The 19,051-nt window shown below is 41.5% G+C and overlaps 1 protein-coding gene across 9 annotated transcripts in view; it reads right to left on the bottom strand.

Annotated features, from left to right (window-relative positions):
- Window positions 1-19,051, bottom strand: part of CHD9 (chromodomain helicase DNA binding protein 9) — a 185,573-nt gene that overhangs the window by 15,091 nt on the left and 151,431 nt on the right. For 5 of the 9 annotated variants that reach the window (XM_067550971.1, XM_067550998.1, XM_067550979.1 and 2 more), the window contains 4 exons: window positions 12,910-13,182; window positions 11,955-12,123; window positions 8,303-8,442; window positions 7,717-7,938 (listed from right to left, as the gene is read on the bottom strand). In XM_067550971.1, the coding sequence (XP_067407072.1) occupies window positions 7,717-7,938; window positions 8,303-8,442; window positions 11,955-12,123; window positions 12,910-13,182 (804 nt within the window). Of the gene's footprint in view, window positions 1-7,716; window positions 7,939-8,302; window positions 8,443-11,954; window positions 12,124-12,909; window positions 13,183-19,051 lie in introns of those variants that run through there. The other 4 variants (XM_067551017.1, XM_067551025.1, XM_067551008.1 and 1 more) reach the window with 3 other exon arrangements.

Below are 19,051 nucleotides of genomic sequence, written 5' to 3'. Positions count from 1 at the left end.
GCTTACCCTTCGGTGACCAAGACCGGCGCCGCTCTGAACTCTGCGGTGCGGAGCCAGGCTTCGGCGACTAGGTTCTGTGTCGGGGTCTTCGTGTGGCGACTGGGTTCTGTGCCGCTTTGGCGCGGGGCAGCCCCTCGGTGCCGAATCCTCTGACGGTGACCGGGTTCTGCACCACCTCGGTGCGGGCGAACTCGGTGCCCTGGATGCAGAGCTGGAGCTGTCTGTGCGTCGCCTGGCGGACCTCGAATGGTGACGCCTCTTGGCCTGCGCTGCCTCCGGTGCCGGGGACCAATGTCAGAGCCAAGAGGGAGACTCTGCATCCCAAGTTGAAGCAGGCCGGCTCGACACCGCCGACCTGGAGCGACTGCTGGGGGAACATCCTTGCTCTATCCCCGGTGGCCGTCCAGTGGGAGATCTTCCTTCTCATACCGGGGATCTCCACCACCCTTCGGGGGGACCCAACACAGGCTTCCCCCAGGACACCAGCGGGGGAGAGAGGGGGGCGGCAGCGCAGGCGGTGTGGGCAAGGCAAACAAGGCTCTTGCCACCTGAAATGCCTGCGATGTTGACGGCGTTGGCAGGGGTACTCTCCGACTTCCAGGAGTCGGAGATGCAGGGACCGGAGAAGACTAGATGGGCCGTGGCTGGTGCATCTCTGCACTCGACCCTGCCCGTACCAACGGTGCAGGGGAGTGTCCGCACGCCGCCTCTTCTTCTTCGGACCGGGGATGTTGCTTGGTGCTGAGTCAATCCCAGTGCTGGCGGTGCACTCTGCACTGAGGTGACGCTCGGTGCCGTGCAGTGGGACGGCTCAGACGCCGGGCGGAGCGCTGCCTCCATGAGCAGGGCTTTTAACCAGATCTCTTGGTCCTTCTGGGTCTGCGGTTTAAAAGCCCTGCAGATCTTACATTTATCCTTCCTGTGCTCTTCCCCCAGGCCCTTAAGGCACCGATCATGGGGGTCGCTGAGCAGGAAAGCCTTCCCGCAGGAGGCACACGGCTTAAATCCAGGTGACGAGGGGCATGGCCCAGCCACCTTAAGTCCCTCAGGGACTTCCTATCTAACTACACTTAACAACTACTTAAAAACTAACTAAAGTACTTTGAATAACAAAGAGTTCAAACAAGAGGAATGGCACTTGCAGAAAGCAAGGCTAGTTCCAGCAACCCTCATGGGCAGAAAGAAGGAACAGAGGAAGCGTAGGTGCCTCATATACCGCGGCATGCGCCAAGGACTCCAAGGGGCATCAGAGCCAGTCCTATGGGGTCTGCTAAGGGGAAAAAAGTTCCGGGAACCATGCAGGGTGGCGTGCACTCACCTATAATGAAATGGACATGAGCAATCACTCGAAGAAGAATGGAGGTTACTTACCTATAACTGGAGGCTCTTTGAGATGTGTTATCTCTCTGTATTCCACACACGGATACACATGCTCACCGCACGGCTGACTCTGGAATTTTTCACATGCAGCGTCCTTTAGTCTGCACATGCGCTATGGCTCTCTTTGTGCTCCAAACTGAGAGCATAAAGGGCTGTCTGGGCAGATACCATTTCAGTTCCTACTCTTACCTCAAATGCAAATTATTTAAAGCAGAGGGGACAGATGGTGGCGAGTGGAATACAGATGGGGACCACGCATCTCGAAAAACCTCCAGTTACTGGTAAGTAACCTCCATTTCTTCTCTGACTGGTAGTCCCTATGTGTATTTCACAGGTGGAAGATTAACAAGCATTACTTAGATGGTGGGTGCAAGAAGGAAGAAGTGATAGCTGACTAATATTGCTGTCCCCACAGCTGTATCTGTCACAGATGATGGACCAAAGCCTAATGTATCATGAAGGTGTGCAAGGAGCTCAAGGTAACTGCCCTACATGTCTCTAGTAGAGGTATGTCTCAGAGATGCAGCAGAGGTTCCTTGTGCTCTGGTGAAATGAGCCCTCATCCCCTCTTGCGGAGGAGGGTGGAAATGTAAGCTGGTTGATAACACAAAGGATAACACAATCAGACATCCATTTTGAAAATCTCAGCACAGACACAGCTTGACCCCATGATCGCTTTGCTATGAAAACCAATAGTTTAGGTGTCTTTCTAATGTCTTTTGTTCTTTGCAGATAAAAGGCCAAAGCCCTTCGAACATCCAGAGAATGCAGCCTTCTCACTTCATCCAGGAATGCAGTTTAGGAAAATAAATACCAGTAAGTGGATGGTCTGACTCATATGAAACTCAAACTACTTTAGGGATGAATTTGGGGTGGGAGAATAATGAAACTTTTCTTTATAAAAGGCAGTATATGGTAGGTCTGCTGTAAGTGCCCCCAGGTCACTGAATCTTCTGGCTGAAAGTATAGTGATTAGAAAGGCCAATTTCATAGACAGATGGGCAATACAACATGTGGCCAGAAGCTCGAGGGGAGGCTGATGAGAAATGACAGAATGAAACTGATTGCTGCTAAATTCACCTAGAAGGAACTGAAAGCAAGACCCGGAGACTTAAGGGTAAGAAAACATTCCAGGACAGCAGGGATTCTAGCCAATTATGGAGATAATTAATGTTGTTGAGCCCAAGGGAAGAAATGCATCCATCTGGCTGAACAACAGATCTTAGTTGAGTTTTTTCTGCTTTGTTAAGGATGAATTGCACCATTCTGGAACATGACCATTCTACATCTGATACCCATTCAAACAACTATGAGGTTGTGGCTATGGGCTGCAATGGTTCTAGACTGGGGTGCCTGAAAGTGCCTTTGTGTTGTGTTAAAAGATCTGGAAATGGGCAGATGTTTATGGTGGCTGAGCTGAGAACTTCAGTAGATCTGTAAACCAGAACTGTCTCGACCAGTTTTATATATTCATAGATTCCAAGGTCAGAAGGGACCATTGTGATCATCTAGTTGGGCACAATAAGGATGACTCAAGTTCTGTCTTGACAGATTTTTTTGTAGAACTTGTGGTATTAATGGAATGGAAGGGAAGGCATACTTCAAGTGGTCCTTTCATGATAGCAGAAGAACATCTCCCATTGAGACCTTGCCCAGGGCCACCCTGGCGCAGTATGGGGGAAGTTTTTGTTTACCTTTGAGGCAAAAAGGTCCAAGGATGGCATTTCCCATTGCATGAAGACCTTGTCGAGAACCAAACAGAATCTCCCATTAATGGTTAGCAGAAAAACATTTGCTGAAACTGTCCACTAGGGAGTTCTGCACCCCCTGATAAGTATACTCTTGAAAGGGTTATGTGATAGTTGATGCAGTTCCAGAGGTGACTGACTCTGCACAAAGTGGAAGAGGGATTTCGTTCCCCACTACTTGTATATATAGAATACTGTTGTCCTATCGTCCAACATTACTTGGACATGTTGGGATCAGATGAATGGGAGGAAGGCGTTGCAGGCTTGATGAATTGCTTTGAGTTCTAAGTAGATTCATGTGCATTCAAGACTCCTAGGGATGTCCAGATGCTCTGTTCTGTATGATCACCCACATGAGCACCCCAACCTAAGAGGAACACATCAGTAAAGATGGTTGCATTGGGAGTCAGTGTAAGGAAAGGGATTGCCACCCGAACATTCTCTGGCTTTGTCCACCAGATGTGAGAGTCCAAAACCTTGGATGGAATTGCCACCTCACTGATTATGTTGTGTCTCTCTGGTGAATAGAGAAAGAATCCAGGCTTGCAGACAATGAAGATAAGGCCTGGCAAATGACGTCATGTGTGTACATGAGGCCATGTGGCTGAGGGGGGAAGGGCAAGTTCTGATTGAGGTCCAGGGTTTTATAGTGACCCGGTGTAGGAGAGCACCCCAGCCTGAAACCTCTCAAGAGGTAGATACATTCTTGCTATGGCAAAGTACGTCACCCCTATGAAGTTTATGGACCTTGGCGGGGGTGGTGGTCAATGTGGACTTCTCATGGTTAACGCAAACACCTAGGAAAGGCTGTAGACTGAGCAGGAATCAGGTTGCCCCTCTGGACTTCATTGTAGGATCTGCTCATCAGAAGCCAATCGTCAAGGTATGGAAAGATGGTGAATCCCTTTCTTTTCATCCAAGCTGCCACCACCACTGAAAACTTTTATAAAGACCCTGGGTGCTATATGGGTAATAGTCTTAACCAAAGAGGAAGCTTAGGAACTTCCTGGGGAATGGATGCACATCTATATGAATGTATGCACCTTTCATGATGACAGCTGCAAACCATGTGCCCTCCTCTAGGGAAGGAATTATTGATGCCAAAGAGATTATGTGGAAGTTTAGCTTTCGGATGAATACATTCAATAGTCATAAATTGAGAATCAGCCTCCATCCCTCATTCCTTCTGGGGATCAAGAAGTAAGGATAGTACAATCCCCTCCCTTGATGTTTAGATGGGACCTTTTCTATGGCTCCCCAAAGGAGAAGTGTGTCCACTTCTTGTTGGACAATCTTCTTGTGAGAGTAGTCACTGAAAAGGAACTGTGAAGGGAGCTTCTGGGCAGGAGTAGCCAGAAACTCAATCAGATAGCTGCTGTGAATAACTTCCAGTATGCATTTGTCAGTAGTTAGGGCCCTCCAAACAAAGCAAAATAGGTAAGGTGGCCTCCAAAAATTTAAGGAAGAAAATGATGTGGCAACAATAAAGAGACCTAGGTCTCTACAGTCTTGTCAAAAGAAACTCTTGGACTAAGGGTTAGAATAAGATATAACAGTGGATGTTGCAGAGACTATACCTGGGCCTATAAATCTTCTCTCTTTTAGTGGTAGTTCTTGAGGATATTGATGATAAAAAGGCTGCGGAGGCAGTTTAACCTTACACTTTTGTCTGTGATGTTTTCTCTTGAGAGCATGGGTATATACGCCCAGAGAGTGAAGACTTATTGGAGACCACAGGTCTCTCTTCATAACAATGTATGCAGCCATTCCTCTAGATGCAGCATCCGCTGTATCCACCACAACCTGGAAGGAAGTTCTGGCCACCAATTTGCCTTCATAAATTAACACCAGGAAGCAGGCCCTATCTTATTTTCGGAGCTCACCCTTAAAATCTAGAAACTTAGCATAACTGGTAAAATCATATTTAGTCAAGAGGGCCTGACAATTTGAGATCCTGAACTGGATGGAGGTGGAAGAGATTTGTCTTCCCAGGAGATCGAGCCATTTGTGTCAGTTAGAGGGAGTAGCCTTTGGGTGTGGCTGCCTGCATCTCTCTGTAGCCACATGTACCACTAAGGAGTTCAATTGTAACTGAGAATAAAATCTCTCCCCCTCTGGACAGAACAAAGTAATGCAACTTGTCTCTCTTGGAGGCAGGAGCACAAGAAGCATGAGAGTATCATACCATCTTAACTGGGTCCATGATGTGCTTGATGAGACTGATGAACTGGGGAGGGGCAGGGGTCCCCATCTGGATAGAATTGGGGTCTCACAGCCTTCTCCATCAGGTGTTTCCTAAGATTCAGTTCCCAACCCTCATGAGTTCTGAGGGGAAAGGAGCAGCAGATGCTGCACTTGGCTGAGATGTGAGCCTTATCCAGACAGCAGAGACAGCACTGATGTTCACAGCACACAGAAGTGAAGTGAGGGCAGGAACAGTTTTTGAACCTCAGAATCCCTGGTATAATCCCAGCCTTCTTGGAGCAAAAAACTCCTTGGGGTGGCGGGGAAGAATGGGAAATAATTAACTGTATTATACTAGAAAAATACTATAACTATTTACAATATATTTACAAAAGTGATGCAGTAGCAAGGAGTTGAGGACATCGAAGATTCCGACTCAGACCATGAAGTGGTAAGAAGCAACTGGAAAAGTGTTGGTCTGCACTGCTTTATGCCCTCAGTTCAGAGCACGAAGAGAGCTACGGCGCGTGTGGTGGTCAAAATACGCCTGCAAAAAATTCTGTACTCAGGCACATGGCGTGCATGCATACATGGTGTAGAATACACATACAGATCATCACTTGCACCACAACCCAGAATCTCTGTAGTGATTATCACTATGGTTTCTCACCTATTTGATATGCCCCTTCCCGCTGGGACTTGCTTAAGGGGATTGCATAGTGACACTTACATTGGAACTATGATGCTCCTGTGCTGGGGAAATTGTTCTCCAGTCCACATACTTCACTAGAGCAGCATATAGGGACCAGAACAGGAGGCACACCAGACTTCCTCGAGTTTTTGCTACCTTTGATGTCCCCTATAGTCACTGACTGTTTAAGTATTACCGTAAAAACAATATAAGCGGATATGTTTAATTTATGACTGTTTAATTTTACTATTTTGACCAAAAAACTGGAAATAGCATTTGGCTGAAGTCAAATTTGGAGCACACTGGTGGCTAAAGCAATAACGATAAAAGTACATGTATTACATATTTAATGTAATACAGTAGGATTATTACTAATGCAGTTGTAGAAATACCAATGCCATAGCTGGTCAAGATCATAACTTTGCAAGATAACATGTTTGTTAGATATGATTTTCCCTATTAGTATGAAGGGTCTGCAGCTGAGAGTCATGCAGATGATCATGGTGTACTTCTGTTATTTATCAGACAATCAAAGTGCAGTATTCTGAAGGCTTGACTGTTAAGCTAACTAATAAACAGGTTGTTTAGTGCACACAAGCAAGATACTGGAATAAATACAAAATAATTACAACAGATTGTATGAATATTCTTAGTCAATTGGAATAAAAAAGGGCACCCTCAACTTCCTATATACCTTGACAGATTTACCGACAGTGCAGGGATAGAACGGACAGGCCTGACATGAAGCAGTCAGGAAGAGGAGGAGGAGGGAAAAAAGTGGCTGAGAGGCTATGGTACAGGTAGCTGCACGGATGCCTCCTTTTAGTTATTTAGCTTCTAATCATTATAAAAAATTAATAATTATTAATTCAAAATAAACTGAAATATTAGAATTTAATTCAAAATTTAACCAAATTTATATATATCCAGTGCAAGACAAAAGGTACACAAACAATCCCATTTTGAGATTATTGCCTGCTTTTCCTTTAGTACTAATGAAGTTGTAATTTTCAAGAGTACTTTACTTCTAGGTATACCAGCTTACCCTATATATTACTTCATATTAAAACACCTTTACAGAACAGAAAACTTTTGGTTCTAATCCCATAAATGTATTAAAATCCCCTTAATATCTGTTCTGTACAGATTTATGGGTCAGCAGATCACAAGCTCAGAGATATCAAGGTAAGAATATTAAATCCATCGTATATGTGATACTACTAAGCATTTAAAAATATAGGTCCCTATTATATTTATCCCACTGTAATCAACTTACTCCTTTTGCGTAATTGTGAAAATGCATGTAACTATTTTCAGTATTATTCATAATTCATAAATGTCACGTGAATACATATTTCCTAAATTTAATTGAAGAAATATTTTAAATTGATAAGTAGTCTCCATAAAAATGGCAACAGAGAATGCATTTTGTTGTTATTTTTTTGAGTGGTTACATGCTATATTCGGAAGCTGAACTTAGTGTATGAATTGTATGGAGATGGGAAAAAGAAAGATAGAAATGAAGAGACCATCCTGTATACTTCGTCCTCAAATAAAGTGAAAATAAAGAAGTGGGTAGGAAGAATTAAAAAAAAAAAAAAAGAGAAGAGAAGAAGGAATCCCAGGTGGCATCTATTATAAATTTAAATACAATAAGCAGAGGCAGAATGAGACTCACTATTTAGGTGAAGCAGAGTTCAAAAGAATACTCACAGGAATAAAAGCTCCTAAATCTTCAACATAACCAGGATGTTCCTTAAGCCATTTTTCTAAATCCTTCCTTTTTGGTGCATCATCACCTGCAAGTCTTGTTCCATCTTTCAGGTTAATGACAGGAACTGGGCTTTCTGCATCAAGTAAACCTTGGTTCTGAGCATAAGTAAGTGTTGAGTTTATTACTGGAGCAACTTGTGAGGTGTTAATGCTTGGACTAACCTGTAGAAAGACAAAATGTTCTGAGAAATATCCAAAACGCAATACAGCCTCTATGAATTTTTCACATGGAAAACTAATATCACAAAATTTACAGGTGGTCTCCACTTTAGTTAAATACTAAAAACACTGCTAATTACATTCTGAAAGAGACCAATATGTAATTTTCCCTTAAGCAATATTACAGATGTGGCTTTTTGTTTGTTTTTAATAAAAACAACTTTCCAGTTCACATTTAAATGATTATAAGCTTATACTGAGAAACTCCAGATGAAATAATTTGAACGCTAAAATTTAACTATTTGATCACAGCAGAATATGCTCAATTAACATATTCTATTTTGGATATAGAATCAGATTTACTTACATGATTAGGTGGTTTATTTCTGTTTATAAAGAGGATGTCAACTCCTTCCACATTCTTCCTCCTTCCTCTCCTCTTTTTGACTACAGGCTGGCTGTCGACTATCACTCCATTAGCATTAGCTGTTAACTGACTGGAAGCACCTATCAAATTAATAATGCAATACAATTAATGAGTCAAAGATGTGTTCCGTCTATAATCAGGAACACATTCAATAAAAAAGTTACATAAAGCTTTTAGAAATAGAGTAGTTTATAGATAATTTCCACATGTATACAAAAAATCTAACTGGTAGAGACCCTCTAACAAGTACAAAAAAATAAAAGGAAACAATACATCATAGTAGCATCTGCTTGTACTACTAAAATTAAAATTCACTATCAACTATTTTTTCCTCTCCATTGTCTTAGGGAAAGATCTTTTTACTCCAAATGATTTAATTTCATTTTCTAGTACAGAAGAAGCTATCGGTGCTTACTGCATTTTATTTCTTTATTTGTGAACCAATTCAGTGCTATTAGCAGGACCATGATTAGCTTGGAATAGTGTTTTTAGTGGTCAACTGCTCCAGGGCCAGCAGGGAAGACAATTGTTTGTGATATATCACCCAAGTTGGTGATGTTGAAAAAGGAAAGTAAGTTTTTAAAATCAGTATTCTCTATGTGAATATCATTCACCAACACACTGAACTAATTTTAAGGTAATCTGTTTTGGACTTAAATTCCTAGGAAAGTTGTTCCTATTTAAGAATCTCCATCAAGGTACTGACAAGCGCAATGTTCAAAATATGAGACACTACACCCTCTTCCAAAAAATGTCTTAAGACTGACTTAAAAACATGCTGTGTTTTGTTTTTTTTTTTTAAATCATTGTTTTTCACCTGTCTTTTGATTTTTCACCTTTAAGGGGGAGCTGGCCCAGGCACAATTTGTGCGTGATCATCGTAGGGTCAAAATGCAACCTAAAATACACACTAAAATGCAGCATCTTTTTTCACTGATTGGAGGGAACTCCACTTACCTTCTATTCTCCTCTTGGAAAGTATGTTTGGAAATTCCATTCTATCCCGTTCCTAACTAGACAGGATAGGCAGCTGCTCCACTCACATTCTTTCTGTATGTTTCCCCACAATCTACTGTCACCTACATTCACCTCCTATGGGCTAGCTTGCCTTTATTATATTCACTGATTTCCATTATATTCAGCAGTAATGCAAGGAACCTACCGGCCTGTATACCATAAGACATTAGCTTCAGCAAGTTAGCACTAGGCTTCAGGCCTGTGAACGTTGAACAGATAAATGGCCCAAAGAAAACCCCAAGTACTGGGGAACTGAAAAGATAGTGTTTGAGAAGAATTTTTAACCACAGGTACATGATCCAACCACAAAAGCATCATGGCAATGAACTGACGTACATAACAGGTACATAAGCTCTACCTGCAGATACTTAACTACAGGAGGTAATGAATCAATGTATATGATAATCAGTTGAGATCATTGATATACTAACCTACAGGAGAAGAATACTCCAACATTAGTAAGGTGAGAAAACACAAATAAGGAAAAGGGGAAAATCCCCTACCGAATACGCATCAAACAGTGGCACCGGTGTATCATATTATAAAAGTTACATCTCAGCCTTGGGGCAGTAGGAGAAAGAGATGTAGTCCTTGGGAGGTGCTAGAATGATGACCTCTGGTGATGAAGGCGAAGGTGATGGCTAACATTTCAGGTTGTTCTACGAGGGATGGTGAGAGTACATGGATGTGCAGATGTACATTCTATAGTATCTCTATCTACCTTACTGAGTTGGGGTGTTTGTGAATGTGCTAAAGGTATTAAGAAACTATTTGTAATTATAAAAAGAGTTCTTATAGTGAGAGTGTTGTAACTGTGCACATCAGGATTCCCAACTATATAATAAATTGAATAATACTGGGCCTGATCTTGGGACAAGAACCTGTCAACCCTCAAAGTGATAACTGGGGATTCTTAAGTAATCAATATAATCTATAGATCACGCTACACCACCCTTATTCCCTTCCCTCACAGTTTCTTACCCATCACATTTTCTCTCTCTCTCCCCCCCCCCCCCCCACCACATTCTTTTGCACTCTTTTAGCCCCTCTCGGTTTGCCTCCATATCCTCCTGCAACCCCTCATTTGGCCTCCTGATCCCAACATTTCCCTAGCACTCCATCCTCCATGTATTCTGCTTTTCATATTCCTTTCATTCATAGCGCCCTGTCCAATTCCCTAACACACTCCCTTCCCTGACAGTCCTATTTCTCACACTTCTATATTTGCCCAGCCCTCACAGACTGACTAAGACGACACTATCTTCCCTGAGGGTAGCCTGACTTCAGAGCCATTGGAGAACAATATCTTTGCTGAGGGCAGTCTCACTTTCATCTGAAAACGTCACATGGACATACAATCCATCTTGCTAAGGGCAGCTGGTGCCTTCAGACGCAGAGAGTAATGGGATATGGCAAAAATGTGCAAGATTAAAGAAAAAAGCCAACACATTTATGAGAACCTTTAAAGATCCCAAATATTGTACAAGTTGACAAAACTGTCATACCTTTTTAATAGGCTTAAGGATCTGAGATGTACTATCCTCTTATAAGCTGAAACTTGACATACCAAGTTTCTACTTCTGTATTTTTATGTAGCTTGTATTCAACAAAATTATTTCAACAGTTTCTATTCTATATAAATGAAAAATGGATACGATTTTATATGTTAAAGATATATTTTGGAATTGCTGTAACTTGAGCTTAGATTTTAAAACCTTTGTAAACAATTGGTCAATATGAACATCTTAAATATTGTGTCCATTTCATATTTACAGACAATTTTTATAAGGATTACTTACATGCATAACTCCCGTATTTACATGAGAGATTCTAATGCCTCCAGAAGAGTCATTACAGTCTACTGGGTTATAATTATATAAATATACAATTACATTAAGTTCTTAAAAAGCTATTGTAATGTATAGGGTAAATAATATCCCTTTTAGACATTTTCTGAATACATATTTATATAATAAATCTATTAAAGATTACTGAGCTAAATATCCATAGAAAAATCTAAATACGTGTTTACCACAATGAGGAGACCATAATGGCACCAAAGAAATCATCACAGCATCACAAGACCTAGAAGGCATCCAATGAAATGGAAAGGTAACAAATTTCAGAAGTATAAAAGGAATTTTTTCCCTCCAATGTGTAATTAACCTCTGAAACTCAATCACTTTCATAGATATAATTAGAAATGGGTCCAAAACAAATACCTGAATCTAAACATCCCCACTACAAAAAATGTGGATCCAGATCTTAAATTGGTATCAGACACTATATCATCTAGCTGCAATTCATATTTCTGACTGAAATATAATACAGTTTTGTTCAGACTGTTATTAAGGATCACTCCAGTAAAGCATAAAACTATCTCTATATACTATTATACTTGACTGTTTGATTGCCTCAGACACAGGAGACAGATTACAAAGAGTGCACAGATAGAAAATGGTAGACAAAGTAGAATGGCTCTTTATCTATTTTCCTACAATGTACACGGTCAAAGAGATTCTTGTGACCAGCTGGCATTATGTAAACTGACACTATTATAAATCATAATGTTTACCTGATTCAGGTAAGGATTTTGGAAAATTGACAAGGCTGGTCTCTGAAGCGTTCTGGAGCTCACGTAGCCGAGCCAGGTATTGCTGCTGTCCTAATGTGCCTTCTTCACTTTCAAATAGTCTTTTCTGAGAAAACCCCTGCTTCTGAAAAGTCAATTTCAGACCACCTTCCTGTTAAACAAATGCCAGGGTTAGAAAGTTCTCTTCTGAAACAGAAACAACTACATCATGATTCAGGCATAGAACACATCTATTCCACAAGAGTTGAGAGAGAATGAGATCACACAAGACTTTAATCAAGTCTTGCTTTTCTTGCAAGTAACCAATCTAACTGGAAATTTCACAGAACCACCTTTATGAATACAAATTGTGAATAAACTAGTATCTTAACTTAATCCAGACACTGAACATCTATCTAGTTCCTTAATCTCATCCTATGTAAATCCCAAATCCAATTACTAGAAAAGAGTTCTCATCCATTTGTATTTATTACCAACAAGTCTCAAATTGTAAATATAAGACATGAATATTTTAGACATTTTTATTATTTATGTGAAACTACAGAATTTATTTGTAACCTTTTTAAAAGCACATGAAATTATGAAGGGCTAATTTGAGTAGGGCATGCTAAAATATTCAAAAAAAGCCAAACACAGTGAAAACACCTATTATTTATGCAACTAACCAGATTGTTAGAAACTGCATAAAAAACAGACCATTTGAGGAAGCATCTTAACAGCAGGATTTCAGAAGTTTAAAGAGGGACATACATTCAGTGGTGATCCCTCTAAAAGGATATGAAAATTTAAAATACTGAATGCCCAAAAGAAACATATCCAAATACCCGTAAACTAATGTGCAAAGGAAGTAAGAGTGAGAGCAGGCAGCCACTTGCAGGTAAAGCATGCCGCACACCGCAATCGCAATCAGGTCCTAGGGCAATAAAAATAAACATACGTCATTGATTTTCACTGTAAACTCCTTTTCTCGTACATGCTTCTTCACCTTTGGCATCTGTGGCGACTGATCATGTTCTTCCTTAACACCTGCAGTTGGGGGTGTTGGTGCACTAGCTTCACTGTAGTCTGCAGCTGCACCCGGGCTGTCCAGAAGTTTGGTTGTGTAGAAAGATGCTACTGTATTGCTGTCATAGCTTCTTCTTGCCGAAGGCCATTTACCTTTCAACACTGTTTGACAAATGCTGTCTAGCCGGTTAATCATAACCCGATCCTAGGAGAAAAAAGAAAACTTTACAAACATACAGCTCACCTAATCTATACATTATGCCATTCAGAATTCTACTAGAAAGAAGGGAAAAGATGATCTTATGGTTAAGATACTGGACTTGTACTCAAGATCTGGGTTCAATTTCTGGCTCTACCACAGGTTTTCCTGGGTGACTTCGGACAAATCAGATAATCTTGCTGTCTTTGTGTGTTTTGTCTATTTAGGTCCTGCCCCTGCAAATTTTAATCACATGCTTCACTTTACTCACATGAGTAGTCCCATGAACTTTAATGGGAATTCTCAGGACAGTAAAATTAAACACTGCATAACTGTTTGCAGATTCTGGACATGACCCTCTGAGGGAGGGACTATCCCCTACTACGTTTGTGCAGGGTCTAGCTTTATGGAGTCCTATCTAGGTTGTGGCCTGTAGATGCTACAATAATATAATAAACAAACAAACAAATATAAAAATAAATGTATATACTCTTATTCAGAGTTTGTTGTGTGTGAATCTGTTCCATTCCAGATTCAAATACCTTAAGCCTCAACCTGGCAAAGCACTAAGCACATTATTTAATTTTAAACACATGAATAGTCTCACTGAAGTCAAGCACGTACTTGAAGAGCTTAAGCAATACATGCTGAATTCCCTAAATAAAATGTATGGAACCCTTTAGAACCCATGTAATAAAAAAATAAAATCCTTAAAGTTTGCAGATACCTTTAAGGTACACACATTTGTCAAAGAAATGTGAACATTAAAACTGCCCAATATATAAAATACTCTTTACAGTTCTCTCCTAATCTTGATTGTGTTCTACACCACTGTCCTCAGCACAAGGTCCTACATTTTCAGAAAAGATTAGTTATTTTGTGATGCCTCTATTTGTGGGTGTCCATTTTGACACATTCTAAATGGGCCTTCCACATTCCCTATGAAAGTTAAACCCTTTAAGGTTCAAGTGGAACTCTTAAAAATTGAAAATTATGAATATTTAAACCAAAGTTTTTTTAAGAAAAATATTCATGATGTTAATGTAGTGGAGATTAAAAGCTCCTAAACTTCACATACTAATACTAATCTCTCTCTTCTGAGCTCCCCCACCCTTTTTGTCTCTTCCTTTGTCATGAAGCTCCCTTTCAGGCTCTCCTAAGCTGCTTGACTTCTGGAAGCTCTGCCTTCATCAGAAGCTTCCAATCTGGCTGCGTATTTTCAAGTCTCAGTCCAATCCATGCCTGCCTCCGATGAATGAGATCTTTACCACTGTAAATTAAGAAACCAATAGCTATTTTTTGTATTATAGTACATGTTTTCAACAAATACAATGAAATTTTACTCAGACTGTGTTGTAGGTATCTACATCATTTTAAAACAGTTTTGGAGAGGGGAATACAGATACTTTGGAAAGTTGCACGGAGAAGAATTACACCAGTGACCCTTACATTTTACAAAACTGTGTTAAAATAACATTAGAACTACTGAATAAAATGTAAATCCCAGAAAATTAAAAAATGAAAATGAATCTACTTAAAATCCAACAAGCACCTCTATGAAGGTGATTTTATAAGCCAGATGTACTGCAAACCATAAGCATAGCAAGGGGAGCATGAAAACAAGATTGGCTTTAGAGGCCCATAAAGTATTCACTTGGGGTCCTCTGATTTTGACTGCAAGTGTCAAAGCTAATCTCGTCTTTCATTTTTAAAATAATATCTATTCCTTTCCATTGTAAAGGCAATTGACAAAAGTAAACTAATCTCTAGGATTAAAGTTTATAGTTTAAGTACATATTTTAACAAATCACAAATTCTTCTTAGTTTTCCTCTAGTACAGTTGAGAACAAGCCACTGATATGCAAAAGGATGGGTTTACTCACAGTGTAGTGAGTAGAGTTCAAGATGTCCATCTAGTCCACGCATGTGCCTCTGCTCTCCTTGTGCTTCACACCAAGGGAATAAAGGGGGATTGCTAGACTGCCACTATCTCAGTTCCTTCTCTACTGCCAGTCCCAGTAGGAGACCAGGCAGTGGGGAAAGAGGGTATATGTATAGTATAGTATACTATATATATACACACACAATATATATATAGTATAGTACACTATACATAGGGGACAACACATCTCAAAGAACTCCAGTTACTACAAGATGAGTAACCCATCCTCCTTCTTCCTGGGATTGTCTCTATATGTAGTGCACTTCTGGTGATTCACAAGCAGTGTCACTAAGGAGGCAGGTGCCTAGAGTCGTAAGATACAACAGATTGATGCAAAACTGCCCTGCCCAGAAAAGCAGATACTGTTGTTCACACAGTGTCTAGTGAAGGTGTACAAAGCACAGGTTGCTGCTCTGAAGATGTCAGTAACAGGAATATCTCTAAGAGAAGCTACAGATGCTGCCTGAGCTCTAATGGAGTGTGTTTTCACACTGCTTGAACATGTCTCTGGGGTAAATTAAGGAAGGAGTGACCAAAGACAAAGAAACACACATTTATACACAAGGTAAACAAAGCCATCAGGAGAGCAAGTGGCAAAAGATGGCTACTTAATCTCGATGAGGTATGGAGACTGCACACTCCAGGAAGCCTTCCTGCCTCTTGAAGCAGCATCACTGAACTTTGGGAAGATATAATGAGAGAAAGACATTTTGCTTTCCTTCACATGAGGGACTAAAGGGGCCAGAGCTCTTGAAATCACAGAACAGTAGATCCTTTAACCAGGCAATCTGAAGTCTCTGGGACTGAATATAGATGAGAAACCTGCTTGAGCAAAGACTAACTTGCTGAAATTAAGTTTTAAACATAGACGCATATTTTTACTTTTGTTTGCCTCCAACCCTTTCTATCCCACCAAAAAGGATGGGAAATGTGAAACAAAAAGTTCTTTTCTTATCTAATGGGGAAAAAATAAAAACTCTTAACTATTAAAGAAATGAAAAGATTAAGAATAGCTACTATTTATAGTAATGACTCAGAGAATGAAGAGACAACTGCTCACAACTGCTCACTCCGTTTGAGGCCAAAGGTGATCAAGAAGGAGCAGAGGGCAGATAGCCTTGAGGCAAATCACAGGGGCGGGAGGGTACATATGCAGGCTGTACAGACAATAAAACCTAAAATTTCCCATTAGAGGCACAGTGGCACAGATACACCTACAGTGGAACATCCATAGAGACACTACTTGAAGATGAATTTGTTTTTAGTTTTACTAACCATCTTAGTGTTGTATATTAAAGAAGTGTGAGTCCTCAGTTAAACAACAGGTTGGTACTGTGTACTGTCTCTTTAAAGGAGCAGCAAACTTAAAAAGGTTGTATGTGTTCTACAGTCAGGGTTGGACACTGCAGAGCAGACAATTTTGCAAAAACCCAGGACTGGGAGGCGTGATGAAGTGGGAATTTTTTATGAAGCCTGGGTGTGTCTCAGTTTCCCCTATATGCTGCATTGTTACCTAGTGAGTGGAAAGGGGCTGCTTGCTCTCAGGGCAAGTGAAGAGACATAGATATGGGTGTCGTCTAGCAGTCTGGGTCTTGGTCCCCATATTAGTGGAACACTGGAAAAGACAATGGTAAATCTAATTGCCCAGGCACTGATAACTAGCAACCAATGATCCAGAGGGATATGGACTTCCCCGCCTCTCCTTAGGGAAGCTGAACAACAATCCTCCCAGCTCGAGAACAAAGGACTGGGGAGGCATGAGATGGAGGAATAAGTGTTGACTGCTGAGGCAGCTGAGAGGCTCTCACCTGGAGTCTGATGGAGGAGATCAGATGGAGAGACAGATAGAACTTGGACAATGGGGTTCACTACAGCTTGATTCACTACCCAGAATGGACTATGTTTTCATCTTCATTCTTCTGTGCTAACCTAAGGATTTCCAGCGCTGTGTTCCAGATGACTAATAAACCCTCCTGTTTTGACAACGCTGTGGCGAGTATCATGGCAAATGCTTGGTGAGGTGCATTAATGCCTGAAGAGTGTACAAGTCTCCATCAGGGGTCTCTCTCTCAATTGGACTTGCTGAATGAGGAAGACACGCCCCTCGGCGGTCTGGCGCACTGAACGGGTTCATCCTATAGACTGTTTCAAAGCTGGGGCCATAGCATCAGTCCTGATAATCTGTGACAGGAGGGCATTGGTGCCACCCTGCAAGGTGTAACCAGGTTGGTGAATGCTAGGATGAGGCTACTGTGCTATAAAAAGGCTGCTGGTAAGCAGGGTTCTGAACCAAAGCTGCACAGCACAGAGGCACCCAGGGTAGTATGGCAGGTAGTGACAACCTCTTACTGGTCTAGGTTGAACCTCAAGTGTCACAAATATACATCCTTAGACCCACTTCAACAGCCTCTGGAAAGAGTTGGCCCCTCCTTTCAAACACTCTGAGAATGAGACAGAGTCCAGGGTGCTTTTGAAATGATTTCATTCTTTGCGGGTAAAAGTCAAGAGCCCTATGCACATCCAGTGAGTGCCACGCCACCTGTTCCCTGCTAGGATAACGTTTAGGATAAAACACAGGTAGGTGGATACTTTGTTTGATGTTAAAGTTGAATACCACCTTAGAGACAAACTTAGGATGTGGTCTCAGATACCTTGTCCTTATGGAAAACTGTGTAGGAAGGGGTCAGCCATTAAGCACCCCTAGCCTCCCCTCTTCTGGCTGACATGATAGCAACCAAAATTGCTGCCTTCAAAGAAAGATGCAAGAGAGAACAGGATGCCAGGGGCTCAAATGGTAAGGACTGATAAGACAAGGTTCAAGACCCAGGCTGGTACCAGTTTTGCCACTGGAATGAAGATTCGAATCATACCATTCAGGAAGCAGGTAATGACAGGGCGGGAAAATACAGAGTGATGTCTACTGGTGGATGAAATGCACTGATGGTCGCAAGATGTACCCTGAGATAACTCCTCAGAACTGTCTGTAAGTTAAGGACAAAGTGTAGTCCCAGATTCAGTGTGGAAACCCTTGCTACTGGATGAAGTGGTGATGACCTGCCTTTAATTGTTGATAGTATCAGAGACAGTATGGCAAGATTCCCACTTGCAGATGGGGCTGCTATAGAGAGAATGGTGCCAGCTGAAGTTATGGTGCTGGGCATTGAGGTCTGGGTGGTGACTACAGTTCTCGAAGCAACAGAAGGCCTTCTGGAGCTGGGAAGCAAGCCAGATTTGATTAAGTCATTTCCACAGCTTAGGTTCCTGAAGGAGAGTGATGGATCGGATACCAAAACTCTATTTCGTACCCTTCAAAGATGTCTTGTTGCTCCTGGTACCAGAAGGTCTCACTCTGGAGCATGAAGCTCCTGATGACTCAGTACTTCTGCCTCTTTTTAGAGGGCTTTGGAGGGGAACTTTCTCTTTTGTACTCGTGGGAGCACCAGAGTCTGTCGGAGCTGGGACAAGGAGTATGGGTGGAAGTGCTGGAGCCACCCAGGAATGAAAAAGAAGGGCCACTCCTACTTCTTCAGGCTTATGTATAGAGGGATGGATGGGTGAGTGTCTTTCTAGTAAGAGGCTGTTCCCGCCTTCATGACTTCCTCCATGAGGAATTTTCAGAGCTGAAACTCCCCAGACTGCTTAGTTCTACTTGGGAATAATCTGCAGATACTGCACCTGGAAGGGACATGGGTTTCCCCAGGCAGTACAAAAAGGTGTTGTGGAAGTCCGTGACCAGGAAGAGTTTGTGGCACTTTATACAGTTTTTGAAGTCAGAGACTATTTACAAAGAAAAGCTGAAGTAGTAAGCATAATGTTGAAGCTCCATCCTAGACCATGATCACAAAGAAAGACCTAAGATCATAGCAGTGCCCTTTATTTCCTTGGGGCACAGCATGAGAAGAGCGGGGAAGCATGCATAGAGCAGACAGACAC

Source organism: Emydura macquarii, unplaced genomic scaffold (genome assembly GCF_026122565.2).
Source record: "Emydura macquarii macquarii isolate MOO-44397 ecotype Brisbane River unplaced genomic scaffold, CSIRO-AGI_Emac_v2 contig_295, whole genome shotgun sequence".
Lineage (NCBI taxonomy): Eukaryota > Metazoa > Chordata > Testudines > Chelidae > Emydura > Emydura macquarii.
This window is presented reverse-complemented; position numbering and strand designations above follow the sequence as displayed.